At 43.2% G+C, this 17,264-nt stretch overlaps 1 protein-coding gene across 2 annotated transcripts in view; it reads left to right on the top strand.

Moving 5' to 3' along the window:
* The first annotated feature begins 1,542 nt into the window (after positions 1–1,542).
* LMTK2 (lemur tyrosine kinase 2) overlaps positions 1,543–17,264 on the top strand; it is a 69,228-nt gene continuing 53,506 nt past the window's right edge. The window contains exon 1 of one of the 2 annotated variants that reach the window (XM_033097066.1): positions 1,543–1,932. In XM_033097066.1, coding sequence (XP_032952957.1) covers positions 1,848–1,932 — 85 coding nt within the window. In that variant the 5' untranslated portion in view covers positions 1,543–1,847. Of the gene's footprint in view, positions 1,939–17,264 lie in introns of both variants that reach the window. The other variant, XM_033097065.1, reaches the window with a different exon arrangement.

Below are 17,264 nucleotides of genomic sequence, written 5' to 3'. Positions count from 1 at the left end.
TGGGGTAAAGGTTGCCATCAGACACCCTTTGAGGAATGTGTACCTTAACCCCTGTTCTGTGAAGTGGGGAAAAAAAGTTGTTTTTAAACTTTTGGGCTCGCTCAAATAATAACGAAACCCGCTTTGGGACTGTGGTCTGACGTGTCGTTGTTGGGATGCACTTTAATTATGATGAACAACCACCAGGATTATGCCGGTCGGGCCAGCACTGCTGCACACACCGCCACTCCTCCGGGCACACAGCGTGGCTTCCTCAAACTCTAAATCCGGAGCTTCCTGATTGATGTAGAAGCACAACAGGGCGATTGTATCTCTTTTCTAGACCTTTACCTTCCTTCCCTTTCCCACACAGAGATGAGCAGTCAGTCGTAGAAGCTCAGCATGCTACATTCCAGCTATTTGTTTACTTAGGTATTTATTGGCTTGCCTTAACCATTCAACAAATATTCCCTGGGCATAGATTCTGTGTGTCCAGCGCTGGGTTAGCACTAGAGAGCGCGCATGTAGGATGGACATTAGAGGAGTTTGGAGAATTGGGGAGGCTCCCCTGCTGCCAGTTGGTGGAGCCTCATCTGATAAGATTCAAATCAGTTTCTCTCCTGTACAAACTGGACTACAGGTTCATTCGCCAGGAAAGCCCAGCACTTTCTCAACCTCCAGGCCTCTGACCACTATGTTACTTTTGCCTGGAAAGTGCTTTCTCTGCCTTTTCCACCTGTTGGCTGGGCCTTGTCTCTTGATGGGGAGAGGTCAGCCTGTGGGAGCTGCTCCTCCCGAGCCCCACCTGCGCCCGGCATCCATCCTTTGGAGAATGTCTGTCGGGAGGCAGGCCCTGAGCCATCCCCCTGGGAACCCGAGCTGAGCCCGGCACAGTTCTTGTCCTTGGGGAGCTTACGGTCACAGGAACAATAAAATATGGCATCTGGGATAGCAGTCCGTCAAGGACTGGAGCAGGGCACCAGGAGATGTTAGTCATTTCTCCTGGGGTTGGGGAGCAGCCTTCTTAGATGACGTCATCCTTCAGGTGTGCCTGGACAGATGAAAGAAGTGTGTCAGGTAGCCAAGAGAGGACAGGAAATGGGAAATGGCAAAGGGAATGGCTTGAGGTCAGGAGGTGAGTCAGTGGGTGTGAGGGGAGAGGCATTCTATTCTTGCTGAATTGAAATAAAAACCCCAAAGCTCCTTGGTGGCTGATAGGATGTGTAGGTTAACCTAAGGAGAAGAGCCCAAGACGGCTCTGACAAGTTAAAAAGGCAAAAGACAAAACCGGGCCACTTTTACATGTTTTAAAATACTGAGAAAAAATTCAGGATGTATTCTGGATGTTTTTTATTGTCTTCTTTGTACTTCCCTGTGTTTTTAAATTTAAAATAATTGCGGGTATTACCTGCTGCCCACGCACTCTCCTGTCTGCAGGGGGCGCACCGACGGACGCCCTCCCTCCGCCAGGGTGGTGGGCGGGGCCTCCAGGGCCCTGTGGAACTGACGATTGGCTGGCTGGGCCATCCATTAGGGCCTCCCGCCCCCGCTCTACGTCACATGACGCAGCCCATCATGGCGGCGGGAACGCGGCTCCCCGGGCCCGCGGTTCCGCAGGGCTGCTGCCGTTGCTGCTGTTGAGAGGCGGCGGCGGCGTAGGCTGGCGGACGCGCGGGAAGGATGGTGTTTCTGTGGCCGGAGCGGTGGGTGCGGACCAGGAGCCGAGCTGAGGTTTGGCCGAAGCGCCGTGTGACCAGGAGCAGCCGGCGCGGGTGCCGCTGAGGCAGCATAGGGAGGCAGGAGCGACTGACCGACGGACGGACAGAAGGCGACCCGAGAGCCGGCCCCGGGGCCGTGCGGTGGGCGAGATGCCGGGGCCGCCGGCGTTGCTGCTGCTGTTGCTGCTGCTCCTAGCCGCTGGCAGTACCGGGGCCGCGCCACTTCCGCAAACAGGTGCAGGTGAGCGGGCCCGCGGCGGGGACGGGGCTGGGGCGACCGGACTGCGGGACCATTGCGACCCGGGCGCCCGGGGTGAAGGCATCAGGCCCGGTCCGGCCTCGGCGCCGAGGAATTGGAGAGCCTGCCGGGGCGGGAGGCCCCGGGAAGCGAGCGATTAGAGAGATTTGTGCCGCAGGGGCGTAGGGTGGGGGGGCGGGCTGCCTTTCCAGGGCCGGAGCGGGGGCGAGGCGATGCTGTTGGGGCTGGGAAGGGCGGCGAGCGGGGTGCAGCCGGGCAGACTGCGGTACTGGCTCTGGACCTGTTGCCTGAAGGTCTTCAGCCTACATCCCTTCTTAGCAGCCCTGCTTGCCTTTCCAGATGTCACCTGCCTCCTGTGAGCTCTTCATATCTTATAAGAACCGTTTCTTAAGTCTAATCATACTTAAATGCAAATGACTTGGAGAGCTGTGCGAAGTTTCCTTCGCTCCCTGCAACTTGTTCTGAAGTTGAAATCAATTTTAGACGCCGTGCTTTGTATTCGGATTGAATCTCTGGGGATGAGAAGGAAACAACTCTATAAATATTTCTATTTTAGGAAGCCAGTGATTAGAGTAGCAGCGTTTGAATAACTATTGACAAAATGGCCCAAGGGTGATTGAAGTCGGTGTGATTTTCTTTATATTTTATCGCTGTCGTTTTCCTTTGCAGTGTATTTTCCTAGATAAAACTTCAGCCCAAGAAAGCATCCCAAGTTGGGTCACTTTCTTTCAAAGGAAAAAAATAACGTAGGCTAATTTGCCATTATCATTGGCTGCTTACCTTTGAAATGAGGAGAGACTGAAATTTTATAGACTCATAGAATTTTAAAGTTGCAATAGACCTTAAAGTTAGTTCAGTTTCTTCATTTTGCAATTGAAGACCCTGAGATACTGGGGGGGATGGGGGGGGAGGGGGGGTGTCAAATGACCTACAGCTAAATTGTGTGCAGAATCATAACTAAAACCCAGGTTTTAGATTCCCCTCGTTGTGTGATTCAAATCGTGTAACTGTTTAGGGATACTCTGGAAGTCAAGAGTTGTTTTAGAATGATATTAATTGGGTCCAGAATGTGGAAGTTACTGTTCCCAGTGAAGACATATTTTTCAGACACATCTACAAAGAAAGCTATATGTAATTATTTCCGGAGCTATGCCAGGTCATGTCATTGAGTGCCCTGTAGTTGAGTATTAACTGTTATCATTGTACCATATAATGTATTGCTAAATTTCTGCCACTGCCTTAGATCAAATATTTGTAAGGGGAATTGTTTTGTGATCTCATAGATAAGAGCAGTGAGTATTATTAAAAGTACAGGCAGCCCAGCTAAGACTCACAGAAAGTATCTGGGAAGTTATAAAAGAGTATATGGAAAGATATTAATGTTGATATTGAAAGATACTGATGGTGAGATTGAAAATTAGCACTAAAGTAGGATAGTGGATAAAGAGTGAAAGGGTTTCAAGAAGTTTCCAGACGAATTTGCACTTAATTGAATTTGTATATATTTTGAAAAACAGATTCTATGTAGGAACCTATGGAAATATGTCTGCCTATAAACCCCTTAACATTTTTTTTATTCCATTCTTTTACTATATTATGGAGGTATAAATCATAAAATCTAAGGGTTTTTTGTTGTTGTTTTTTAGTGTGCTGTAAAACAATCAGGAAAATGAATTCATAAATAGAAATATCAAATTTTGACGTAAATAAAGCATAAAGAAATATTTGGTGATTTATAGCAGCATTTGCAGATTTTCCCTTCATATTCTGTTGCTTGGAAGGTGTATGGTTAGACATGTGGCATAAGAATGACAGGTACCTAGAGATAAATTCTATAGAAAACATGCACAATTGCACGTAGATTTTGGGGGTTTGTATTTCCATCCAGAAGAGATTGTTAATCCTGGTAGCAGAGATGTATTCTAAACCAATGAAAATAAAGGAACCCTTGAGCTAATCCTGGTAAATGAAGTAACTGGTTAAGAAAGAGGAACCCCTTTGAACATACATGGTAGATAAAAGAGCAGTTAAACATTGAAAACATAACTCTCAAGCTTTTAATTATCTGGGGGCCTGTACTTCATCTGAAGGCAGGGCTGGCCACTGTCAAATTAAGGATAGATCATTGCTTAGGGTCTTTTGCCTCCTTGGCCTTATTCTTTCTACTTGAAGTTCAAACTGATTAATGGTGCCTTGGAGAAAGCATGGCTTAATCAGGGATAGATTGGAAAAAATACTTGAGTTTTATCCTTTGCCACCCATTTGCATGGGGAAAGAAATGAGGCAGTTAACTAAAATTCAGCATTTAAATCGAAGTTCAATTATTCAAGGTTTCTTTGTCATCCAGAATCATTTCTAGGTTTGGAAATTCAAACAGGTATTTACCCATTCAGTCATAATAAAGCTTTGTTAGTATGAGGATTTCCATTTCTTGGTTGAACTTAATTTAGGTCTGTCTTTTTTTTCTCTGGGTGTCCCTTACACCCTCTCTGGAGGCTTCTTTTCCTGAGGATCTATATTTCCTAAGGGCCCTTGTTAATGTAGACAGATCTTGTTGGTTCTCACTAGAAAGCTTATATAAAGGGAGAAAGTCCACTAACTTCACACAAATTACCAAACTACGATTACAGTTAAGAAATTCTTTTCTACAGATCATAGCGACAGGTTATTCTTCTCTTAGAGAACATTTGTGTGTCTTTTATAAGATTCTCCAATTCATGTCATACAGGAAGATGCTGTATGTGTGGGGCATTCCTCTAAGCCCAGTGTATTAATATTAGGGTAGTGGTTAGACAAGGAAACCACTTGTATTGTTCTGCGGCATATTAGGTCACCGCGTACAGAGGAAGCTTTTAGCAGCTCCAGATAAAGGACCTCACGGAAGTCTATGAAGCCGGTGGGACTCAGCTACTGATTAAACAGCAGCTTGGGAAACCGGGGCTCTCGTTTTAGATTAAACAAACAGACTTGTACCTTGAAAAAGATTTCTGAAGTAAAGGAAGTGCTTTCTAAAGTACAAATTTTTGTGTTTATTTTAACTGTTTCTGAGAAATAAAAAGTATTTTCAACAAGCTTTCCATGCAGATTATTTCGGGATTTAAGGCTTGAGATTCGATTTCGGTTGGGAATGCTGTAATTGCTTTTAGTTGGTGATGTTTTTGGATTAACTAAAAATGCTCATTTGTACAGTAATAGGAAGTCTGTCCAACACTTTTACAGCTGATTAGCACTGAAATGATCAAGTCCTCACAGTTTTCCTGATATCGGTGTGCTGTTTATGCATCTCTTCACATTTAGAGTCCTTGGGCCCTCTGCTTCCACTTTGGGCTGTGTCACTTAGATAACAGCTGCACATATAATAAAAAAGACTTTGTAATGTAAATAAGGGATGGACAGTGTTCTGAAAGAGTTAAACAAACGAGTCCTCAGAAAAGCCCTTTTTGATGGACATATAAAAAGAGTCCAACTTTTCAGTCTAGTTGAGAGTAAGTCATGAACCAATCATAGGAAGAGTAGATGTTGTAGCTGGAACTTGGACTTTGGAGTTGTTCCTGGTGTGAGGCCTTCCTCTGCCACTTCAATAGCTTTAAGACCTTAGGCCAGTTTCTTGACCTCTCCAAGCATCTTAGAAACTCAACTATTAAGAAAAGATGGTGATAATACTGTGTTTCCCTGAAAATAAGACCTAGCCGGACAATCAGCTCAAATGTGTCTTTTGGAGCAAAAATTAATATAAGACCCGGTCTTATTTTACCATAAGACCGGGTCTTATGGTAAAATATAACATAACATAACATAATATAATACCAGGTCTTATATTAATTTTTGCTCCAAAAGACACATTCGAGCTGATTGTCCAGCTGGGTCTTATTTTTGGGGAAACAGGGTATTTACCTAGAGGGTTGTTGGGAGGGTGAGGTAGTGTCATGGTGGTGTGCCATGCCTGTTACATGTCGGGCAAATGGCAACGTAGATTACTCCATTGCATCAGATTTGTAAACTTGGTGGGTTGCATAAAATTGACTAATTGTGGGTGGCATGGCCTCAAAAAGAAGGAACTCAAAGTGGTAGATGCTGATCATGGAATGCCTAAAAATCTTTGTTACTGAAAATAACTTGTTGTATGATGGGTGAAGAAGAGATCCCTTAAATCTAGCTTATTTCAGTATAATATATAGGCTGGTATTGTTAATTCTTGAAATTCATAATGTTGGGGAATTATGCTAGAAATTTTTTAAATGGTTTGATTAGTCCGCTTTTACATAATAAACCTGTTTTTAGACGTCAAAATGACTAAAGCTCTTGAATGTGAACAATTGCTGGTTTTAATTTTCTTAAAGGAACTAAGAGCCACCTAAGCTTAGTTGATCTGAAACAAAATTGTATCCTCCATAAAGCACCCTGAAGGCAGTCAGTTAACCTCCCCCTTGGGGGACCAGCCTGGGGCTGAGGCTTCCCTTAGGAAGTGTCATTTGGGGAGATGAGTATGACTGACTGACTGACTGACTCTCTCTTTCAAAATCATTATCTTTTTGAAGTCTCCTAGCTGTGCTTTACTCTTTTTCAAATATTTATTACTCAAAATGAGGAGAGGAATATTATAAAAAGGAGGAGCTGGACAAACATTCCTTGTCTAAAACAGATTGCTACATGTAGGGTTGTTTTTAGATTCAATTCTCAACTTTTCTATGAATCTTCATATGAAGACACTGTTGTAAGAGAAAGCTGAAGGAATAGAGTAAAATCAGTGTGTCGGAGCAAAATAGTGGAGTAAAGTATTTTTAAATTGTAGCAAGTGACTAATTTGGAACCATGCTTGGCATTACAATGAACAGGCATATCAGAAAAATAACATCAGTATTTTAAAAAAGTATTTTTTGCAAAGGTTAGCTCAGTGCAGAGACTCCAAATATCATTTGACTGTTGTGAGAACCGCTGATGCCGGTGTCTCAGGTGCCGGAAACCTCTTTGCAGCCTTAATTTCCCTACTAAGACCTTCTTGCCCAGTCCTGCGAGATTCCCACCCCCAATGAACTCCCCCAATGAACTTGGGGGACAGGATGAAAACGTTGGAACTGAAGTTTTTATTTATTTTCATTTCATCCTTTTAAAATTTTGGCGTGTGAATTTTTAAGGTATAGAATATATTGGTACACTAACATTTTTATGGTTTGTAAATAAGTAAATTTACATGAAATGGAAGGAATATAAAGAAAATTGACTGAGGGCAGCCTGTGCGATCAGAAAGGTTTGGATTCATTGTACCAGCCTTCAGTTCGTACTTAGCAAAGACCACTGGTTTCTTTAAGTTCTGCCTCTTCCCCTGGATTGCAAGGACTGAGTCTTACATCCTTTGTATTTCTAGTGTTTGCATGGTACCTCATGGGTTCTGGGTGCTCGGTAAAGGTTTGTGGGTGAGGTGGCTAAAGATGATACTGGAAAACTGTTTCCCCGAAAATAAGACCTTGCCGGACTATCAGCTCTAATGCGTCTTTTGGAGCAAAAATAGACCAGGTCTTATATTAATTTTTGCTCCAAAAGACGCATTAGAGCTGATGGTCCGGCCAGGTCTTATTTTCGGGGCAACACGGTAAGTTCACCAGACTCCTGTCGTGTGTGTGTGTGTGTGTGTGTGTGTGTGTGTTTGTGCACGTTTGTGCGCGCGCGTGTGTGTTAAAAGGAGAGGGTTACTAGAGCCTGTAATTCTTCTGTGAACCTTGCTTTTCATCCAGCCACAGTTCATTACCTGGAATGAGGCCATTTACAGTTTTATTTTTTAAGAATAAACTTTTACTTTCTGAACAATTTTAGATTTACAGAAAAGTTGCAAAGATGGTGCAAAGAGTTCCTGTATATCCTCTGTGCCGTTTTTCCCTATTGGTAACATGTTACGTTAGTTAGTACATTTGCCACAGCTAGGAGCCAAAACTAATACACTATTATTAACTAAAGTCTGTATTTTATTTAAATTTCTTTAGTGTTTCCCTAAGTTCTTTTTCTGTTCCAGGACACTATGTTACCTTTCGTTGTCATGTCCCCTTAGGCTCCTCCAGTCTGTTCCTTGTTGTGATGATTTTGACAGTTTTGTGAGGTGCTGGTCAGGTATTTTGTAGGATGTCACTCTGTTGGCGTTTGTTTGGTGTTTTCCTCATGTTTAGACTGGGGCTGTATGTTTGGGGGAGGAAGACCAGAGTTAAAGTGCCATTCCCATCACATCTTATTCAGGCTACAGGCTTTCAACAGGACTGGTCGTTTGTCCCCGTTCTCCACCGGAAAGTTGCCTTTTCTTCCTTTCTCTGTACCGTGCACGTGCATGTCCCACACTTAAGTGGGCGTGAGGACGCTCCCTTCCTTGAGGGAGAAGTACCTATATAAATTGTTTGGAATTCTCCTGCACGGGAGATTTAACAGTTTCCCCCCATTTATTTCCTTATTCAGTTACTTATTTGTATCTGTATGGACACATGAATTTGGGGTTATAATCCAATACTATGTCATTTATTTTTGATGCTTAGATTGTATTAGCATTGGTCATTGGGAACGCTTTCAGTTGGCTCCTGTGTCCCGTTGACATGTATGCTTTTCTTTTTGCTTGTTTTTAAAGCACCTCTGTACTTTCTGGCACTATAAGAAGCTATAGGCTCATTTTGTATGTTCCCTGCTCCAGCCCTAGAATCAGCCATTTCTCCAGGCTGGTTGCTTTTCTTGGAGATCGATATTAGAAACCAAAATCTGGGCACTGGATGTGCTCACTGCTACTGGAACATTTATATAGGATTTTGATCCTCTGCTTCCTCGTATCTAATCCTAGGTTTCAGGAAAAAGAGTGAGTGAGATTTTGGAGGGACAAAGGATCTCTTAGAAACAGAGGACTTGGAAGGTCCCTGCCCGTGTTTTCTCCCTGTCACTTGACCATCTCACTGATGCTCTACATCCCATGTTTGTGATATAATGATATTGACAGGAAGTTGTTTTTATTTTAGAGCAATGGATATTTGAAAGGTAGATTTGATTTACTCTCTCCAAGAGCAGCCTAATCTCGAAGAATGTGAAGGAAACCTCTTAGGCTTAAGAATTTAGTTAGAGTTATTTTAGGGGGGTCTATCAGCTTGGAACATTGTTGAAAGAGACTGTAGGCCCCTCCTTTAGTTGTAAAGTTCAGATGAAATGTCTGGTGGCAAGGGTCTTGAAGAGCGCGGGTTGGGGGTGGGGGCTGTGGACTTGTTTTGACTGTTTACAGAGGTTTTTCTCTATTTATTATGGAAATTTTCAAACATACACAAAAGTAAAGGAAATAATATAATGAACCCTCATGTCCCCGTGAGCCAGCCTTACGTCAGTCTTGTTCACCTGTGTCCTTCCTACTGGCTCAGCCCCCCGTTGTTTTGATGTAAATTCCAGCTACGGTATCAGTTCAGCTGAAAATATTTCAGGGGAAAATAAAGGTGTTTTTATAAAACAGGTTGCTTACATCAAGATCACCTAGGTATTTGTAGGAATACAGGTTTTGAGCCCCAAACAAACCAACTGAATCCGAGTTCTGGAGGTTGGCCTGGAAATCTGCATTTAAAGTAATTTTCTGATGGTTTCTTAGCCCCTACAACAGAAATATTTTCTACTAGAGACAGTAATATCAGTTACTTAATAGAAATCTGTTGACTTGTATAACTAGTGAGATTCCAAGAGGGCAGAACAGTTTTGCCATGAATGTCAGTACGTAGTAAAACCTGAAGCTCTCTCCTGCTCATCACTGTCAGGAGTGTCATTCTGGAGAATCTGCTTGTGGAATGTCCCTGTGCAAAGGAATGGAAGCCCTCCAGGGCAGACGCACTGCAGCTCTAAATACCTTTGGTTGTTTTGGGTTTTTTTTAACTTCAGCCTGCGCTCTAGAAGTCAGTATAAATAATAGGCTTTTTACATTTTATAAGTGTTCTTTGTGAATAATCAGTAACCCTGTGAGCCGTATCCTGACAGTCAGATGCCCGCCTGGTGAGCTGAGAACCTCTGGGGGTAGATGTGTCCGCCTGGGACCGCCCGGGACCGCCAGGTTCTGCCCAGTGCAGCTCAGCCTAGCAGGGAACCTGGGCCAGAGCAGATAGCACTCAGCGACATTCCTGATCCCGGTGAGAGGTGCGCACACCGCCTCGGGCAAGCCCTGATTCTCCACCTGTGTAATAGCTTGTGGGGTGATTTTTGTCCAGGATAATAGCACGTTAACGTCTTAGTTTGAAAAAGTTTATTTTTGCAAGCTTGCTTCTTTTGAAATAGCCTTGTATTTGTAGCCTATTTCGTATTTTTCAACAGGTACTTTTTTTTGCTAGTTGATACATTTTAATATATTTGCGATGATGTACAAAATATTCTTAGGATTAGCTAAACAAAGTAAACTGTTTATCTCTGAAACTGCTACATTATAACGCTGGTATAATCAGTTGGGTTTAAGAACATCATAGGCTCATATACTAGTACAGATAATTCAGGACTTTTTTTGACAACACGTATGCCTTGGATAAGAGAAAAGAATTTAGTTACAAGCATCTGTGATAGCGATTTTTGAGAGAGAAGTTGCTCTTATCCCCAAGTGAAAACAGTATAATTTTAATTTTTAAAAGCTCATTTTTTTTTCTCCTTTATTCTCCACGTTCAAAGTCCATCCTGAATGTATCTGTCCTTTTTTTGCGATTCTGAGCAGGAGACTTGAATGTGACGTGATATAATTATACCCTGTAATTAGAGGAAGTACATCTCTAAGACATCTTGGACTTAGAGTAAGATGAGTTTGCAATCATTTGCACATTTAAAATATCTACTGTAACCAGCGAGTAATTGTGAAATTTTGTAGTTTTAGCCTTTTATTGCCAAACAAAAGTGTTATGGTCTATTGGTTACCTCTCAGGTTAGCCACTGAATTTAAGCTTCGTGTGTTTTTCACATGGCAGAGTCTTCCTCCGAACCCTCAATAAATTCAACCTGTGTCCCTTTCCAAAGGACAAAAACTCCTCTTTGGCTTCGCCCTGGCGTGTGCCTCTGTAGAATGGTTCTTATGTCAGCAGCAACTGTTACTTCCCAAGGATGCAGCCGCCAGTTCCGGTGCAGGGCTGCATTTGACTCTGACTTCAGACTATTATTAAACCAACACCCGGACACTGATTGCTAGTGAGATGCTGAAAAATAACAAACTTACCGAAATAGTCCCCTGGGAACACTCTCCTAGAGACCTCCTGCCAGGGTGCAGCCCAGAAATCTGTAATTTAACTTCTTTTTCTTTAAGAAAAGTAAAATTAACTTTAGTAAAAGATGTCACTACCAATATTAACCATCTAGGCATTTGGTGGACTCATAAAATTTTGGAATTCTCAATCCTTGTGTACAGAACTTTCGAGCTGACATGCCTGTTTACAGGTGAAGGGATTGAGGCGCCGGCAAATGAAGTAGCAGATTCAGTCCCATCCTGCCAGCCAGTGGCAGACCTGATTGTGGAGTGAGGGGTCCTGGCACCCATGTCACCTCGTTCAGCGAGTTCACTGCCTCGGACTGTCAAGAAGACTCATTAGCGTGACACACACTCACAGACTCATTCCAGTCATTTCTCCTCTGGATCTTTATTTCTGTTTACTATTGGAAAGAACTGAGATGAAATTGAAGCATACTTGTCATATAGTTGATTCTTGAAGTATTAAAGATAATTCCTTAGTGAAATTAGGACACTGAAGTGCTAACTTCCATAACTTGGCTCAAAAATAAAACAAAACAAAACCACATTAATATTTAACTTTTTAAATTTGTAAGAATAACAGTTTAGTTTCCACCTATGAAATGAAGTTGCACTGTTTAAAGGTGACCAAAAATATTTCTGACTTTTAAAACGTAATCACAAACTTGTAAACATGAAAAATATTTAAATGCTGTTGATTTCTATAGTTCTGTGGAAGTATGGATCCTCTTAAGAATTTTCTGGATGCTCTGGATGCCAAGAATAATCCTCATTTACTTCCTTCATACTTTCAAGGTTCAGAGACAGGAATTAAGAATGTGCAGTCGTAGACAAACGTCACTCTTCTCAGCTCTTTTTGATTTGTGCCCTTATCCCGTCCCTTCTCAGCTCCAGCTGCCTTCTAGGGCCTAGTCATCAGCACTTCTCCTTCCCTTTCATCTTCTGTCTTCTTCTGGACCCTTTCTCTCAGTTAATTTTTCACAGATAACAACTTAATGTATATATTTTCCCACAAGCTTTATTCTACTTTTGAATGACTTTGTTAGTACTAGTTCTCAGGAATAGTTAAACAAACAAACAAACAAAAACAATTAAAAAGTGAACCATTTTTGTGGTTCTTTTGCTGCTAATTGCCGTATTTCTTTCCATGACTTTTTGAAAAACACCTTCCTCCTTTGCCTTTCCACACAGCGGACGCCGCTTTTCTCCATCTGCCTCTGCAGTGTCCCCTTTCCTGCTTCCTGTTTGACTCTGTCTCATCCCTTAAATGTTCTTTGCCATCTCCTTGGTCCTCTTGTCTTTTCCTCTTTCTCCTCTCATTTTTCTCTATTTTGTAAATGATAACTTTTGTCAAATAATACATGGAGATAGTTTAAAAAGCGAAAGTCTTCCAGGCTTATGATAAAAACGGGAGCCCCTGCCCCACCGCTTCCCTCCTCACCCCCCTGTGTACTCCCCAGGCGCCTCATCTAGGCGCTCTTTCAGGCCTAGCCGTGCAACATGCCGAGCCAGCGTTCCTCCGTTTAAGTCGACGCTGCCTTGGTCCTGTGGAGGAAGCTGGTCTATGCGCTCTCACCCGGAGGGCCACACACTCTTCCCTCCGCCACGTGGTTACTGACGCGTTTTGGTTAAATCACTAGTTAGCTTTATTGCTACAAATACTATTCACAGCTGACCCGATAGTGTTTCTGGTGGTTAAATTTCTTTCACATCTTCTCTTTTCCCTAGACCCGCTCTTTGTTATCATTTTCTTGGTTTTTCATGAATGTGTCACTAATTACTCCCCTCTCCTCAGCAGGAGTTTAAATCTCCTCTCAGCATGTTTGGCTGGGCTGCTTGGTACCTGCTGGGCCCTGTTGCAGGCATGGGATGGTGGCTCGTGGCTGCCTTCCAGTGGTCTTTTGTGAGGTCTGAGGCCACCTGATGTCCTTTCCTGTGTGGCCTCTTTCCCCCCACCCCCCCTTGGATGGAAGCTTTTAAGCCTTTAGCTCTAAATTTTGCAAGGTTGCAAAGCCCTGCCCGGATGAGTCTTTTCTGTTCATTACATCCATGACGATGGATACTCATTGGGCCTTTGAATCTGGAAAGTCATATCCTTTAGTTCTGGAAAAATACACAAACACACGCACACGCACACGCACACACGCACACACGCTGTTTTGGAGAATACCTCGTCTTCCTTTTCTTTCTAGAACACCTGTTAGTTGAGTGTTGGATTTCTCGGAATGAGCTTCTCTTCTTCTCTTGTTCATCTTTTTGTCTCCATCCTGCTATGTGAGAGCCTTTATTTTTTTCTATTACATTTTATTTCCAGTTTTTCATCCACCACCCGTCCCCTCACACATCCACACACTTTATAAATAGCATCTTCTCATAAGATCTGTCCTCTTATTTCTAAGGATATTAATATAGTAGTTTTAGTTTTTTTTGGTTTTTGTTTTTAACACCTGCACTGTCTGCTTCCTTCGAGCCCCTTTTTGTCTATTTGGGTTGGTCACTGTCTTAACTTTTATAAGGAGGGTGTTTTCAAATGTCAGGGCGTCCTTACAGTCTGTGTTTGAGAGTGAGGGACACTGATGGCAGCCGTCGCCCTCGACCCTTTCACCTCACATTCCGTGTCGCCTCTGCCACCGCGTCCTGGGCACAGCCAGCTCTGACCCCTCCACCGTCCTGCAGTGGAGCAGCGTGCACCCTCAGCAGCACGTGGGGCTGTGTGACCTTGGAAAAGGTACCTCTCCATTGCTCTGTTCCTTCATTACATGGGGCTAATAATAGTACCCACCTCAGAGGATTGATGTGGGATTGGGCGAGTTTAGAATAGTGCGTGGCACATAGTAAGCACCACTCAAGTATTAACTATTTCTATAACCACCTGGGCCAAACCACCATCATTTCTTGCATGAACTTTTGTAACATCAGAAATGTGTTTTCTGATCACTTCATATAAAATGACAACCTCCCCCACCCCTTGCTTTATTTTTCCACATTGCTTATCACCATCTTGGGTACCATATATTTATTTACTTTCTTATTGTTTGTCTCCCTGCACGAGAATGTAACCTGTTTTTTCGACTTGTAGATTCCCAGGACCTATGGCAGTGCCTGTGTTACAGAAGGCGCTTAGTAAACAGTTGTTGAATGAACAAAGGTTTTGGGTGGGACGTGTTTGACTGTTGGGCTTCTCAGTGGATTGATGCAGCAAGAAGAAACACCCTGCCCTCGTGGCTCCTTTCATTACCCATAGGTCTTTTGTCTTGGGCTGGACACTTGAGTTTCCGGAAGCACCTAAGTTATATTGGGTTAAATTGTCACGGGGTCTATTTTTCTGTATAATATAAAGACATACCAAGGGAGCATTATCAGATAGGACACCCTAGTAAATCTGGCCGCTTTGTGCTCTAGAACCTTGTCAAGCTCAGTGTTGTAAGCAGTTTCTCTGGCTTAGTTATGAAGATAATACTTAAAAAATAAAACACTAATATGGAGAACTTTGAACATATGCAAAAGTAGAGTATCATGAATTCCTTATACCCATTGGCCCACTCCCAGCTATCCCCACGGCCCGTCCACCTGCATCCACACCACCATCTACTTCTCTGCCGAGAGAACGTTTAAAAGACACATTGCCTAGGACTGCATTTCAGTTATATTAGCAAGAATTTAAATTAGACCGTAGGAAGTTAGAAAGGTTCTAAGACCATAGACTATAAAGGTGTTATGGGAAATTTTAAAGAAAAAGGTAGACATGTTTTTCCAGGATACTTAAGGCCTGCTTACGTGGGAGGTTAAGGAGCACACATTTAGCTTCTCCCCTATCCTTTTGGCCCTATTGTAAGAAATTGTATTGGCTGAAATTGTGTTGTGAATCTAGTTCTGCTCTTGATTTGCCTGCACATTTCTACAGATTTCCATGGGTCGCTGTAAGGAAAGATAGAATGTCCTTTCCCCCATGCAGTAGTGGTCCACCGAACTGACCAGTGTGGGGGAAGAAGCCCTGGGAAACTGGCCGTGAGTTTCTACTTCTGGGCCCGGATGCTATCTCTTCCTGAGCTGGCTTCCTGGAATACAGGAAGATCTGATTCAGAGCTGCCACGCACATCTGAGCACTGTGGATTACTCCACATCTTAACTGTGCCGGCAACTTAATTAAGATTCTCACTCTTAAAATATTATCCCTGCCATCGTTTTCCCAGGCTGTGGGGGCACAGTAGTCTGACAGGAGTCACCTAAACCTGACATTCCTTTGTCCTCCTTAGGTGAGCTCTTCTTGGGCGTCTCCATCCTAGTCAGTGTTTTAAAAATCGGAATGAAATAACTTTTGATAACAGATTTTAATAGAATAGGCTGAGAGAAACAGCAACTTTGTAGAAAATGACCTCATTCACAAGTGTTCAGTCAGTACTCAAATAACCTTTCTGCAAGTGTGAGAGAACGGTTGGGTTGGCTGACCTTGAAAAACATTTTTGAACATGAACAACACTGATTAGCACACAGTGTGGTTTGTTTTTCTAGGCTGTTGATATTCTGGCTTATGGGGTCTTTGTGGAATCTCTGATTCATCAACTAGATCAGCAATGCACCATTTACTGTTCTGTGTGCTTGGGTATATTTAGTGTTATGCTTCATTTTCCCTTTCTAATATTAGAATAGATTAGGGAGAGTCTAGATTACTTAATGTGGCTGTATTGTTACGTTAAGTGTCAAGGAAAACATTTAGTGACTTAAGGTTCTTTGTACAGGAAACCTTTATTATAGGTGGGCTTTAATTTTGAGGGGTTAAATAAAAATGAGTGATCTGCAATGATCGCGTCATTTCTTTTCCCCAAGTACTATGATGATTCACTTTATTAGGTCTCCAAGATGGAAAGCTGCTTGTCAGGGTGTTGGAAAAGGAAGACGGACTTATTGGTCCTACTCTTTTAAAAAAAAAAAAAAAAGCCAAAAAAAAAGATGTATTTTAGAGGTAGACTTGATATTAGGACCGTTTTAAAAGATTGCTGGTCCTTAGCTTCCCTGAGTTCTTCTTAGTTTGCTTTGTCTGGTCAGCCCAGTGGCCACCAATTTTCATTGTCAAGTAGACACATAAATCTCTCATGTAAATTTCCTGAGGCAAGAGAATAGAGAAAAGAGAAAGCTGGAGTTATGTGTGCATCTGACACTTGCTTTAACAGTCCATAAAGAGGAAGGTACCATGGATTTGTCCCTGGTGCCATCCAGGAAGGGTCCCCTCCCTGTGGGGACGGTGTTCCTTCATTGGTAACTTGACAGTGTCATGGACTGAATTGAGCCCCCTTGCAAGACCACCCCCCTTTCAGAAGGCGACTGTATTTGGGGATGAGGCCTTTACAGAGAATACTTAAAATGAGGCCATTAGCTCCTTAGTTGCTAATCCAGTGATAGGGGTCCTTATAAGAAGAGGACATGTGGACACACAGACATCAGGGGTGGACACACAGACATCAGGGGTGCGCACACTGAGGGAAGACCATGTGAGGACACAGTGAGAAGACGCCCCCTACAGGCCGGGCGGAGAGGTGTCACAAGGAACCAGCCCTGCAACCCCTTGTCTTGGACTTCCGGCTTCCAGAACTGTTGTGAAACAACAGGTTTCTGTTGTTTACGTCGCCCCGTGTGTAGTGTTCCGTTATGGAGGCTATTAGTGATACGCAGTGTTCAGACTCAAGCAAATTTAGAGTCATCTTCGGAGGTAAGATTCTCAGTAGATGCGAGCTAAGTGGGGTCAAGGACCAGTTCCTTTTTTTACTGGTGATGGAGTGGAGGCCCAGCGGCCTTGGCCAGCCAAGTGGGCCCCACTCACGCGCTGGGCGTTCTCCACCGTCCAGCACCTCCTGGGGCTCTCCCACGGAGGAGAGGGGGCGCCTCTGGATTCCTGCACTGCCAGCACAGAGTGAATCTACTCCGACAGCTTCCGGTGAAACGAGGTGACATGGAAAACATGGCGTGTGTGGATAAATGCTCGTTATCATAGGGGAACATAAGTTGGGGGAACTCCACTGTTTAAGAAAACAGCTTAATAGTTACACTGCTAAACATGAATTACAAAATGGGTAAATTCTTAAGAATGCTTGTGGGA

Source organism: Rhinolophus ferrumequinum, chromosome 24, assembly GCF_004115265.2.
Source record: "Rhinolophus ferrumequinum isolate MPI-CBG mRhiFer1 chromosome 24, mRhiFer1_v1.p, whole genome shotgun sequence".
NCBI classification, from domain to species: domain Eukaryota; kingdom Metazoa; phylum Chordata; class Mammalia; order Chiroptera; family Rhinolophidae; genus Rhinolophus; species Rhinolophus ferrumequinum.
The sequence above is the reverse complement of the archived record's forward strand: the minus strand, read 5'-3'. Positions and strand labels throughout refer to the sequence as shown.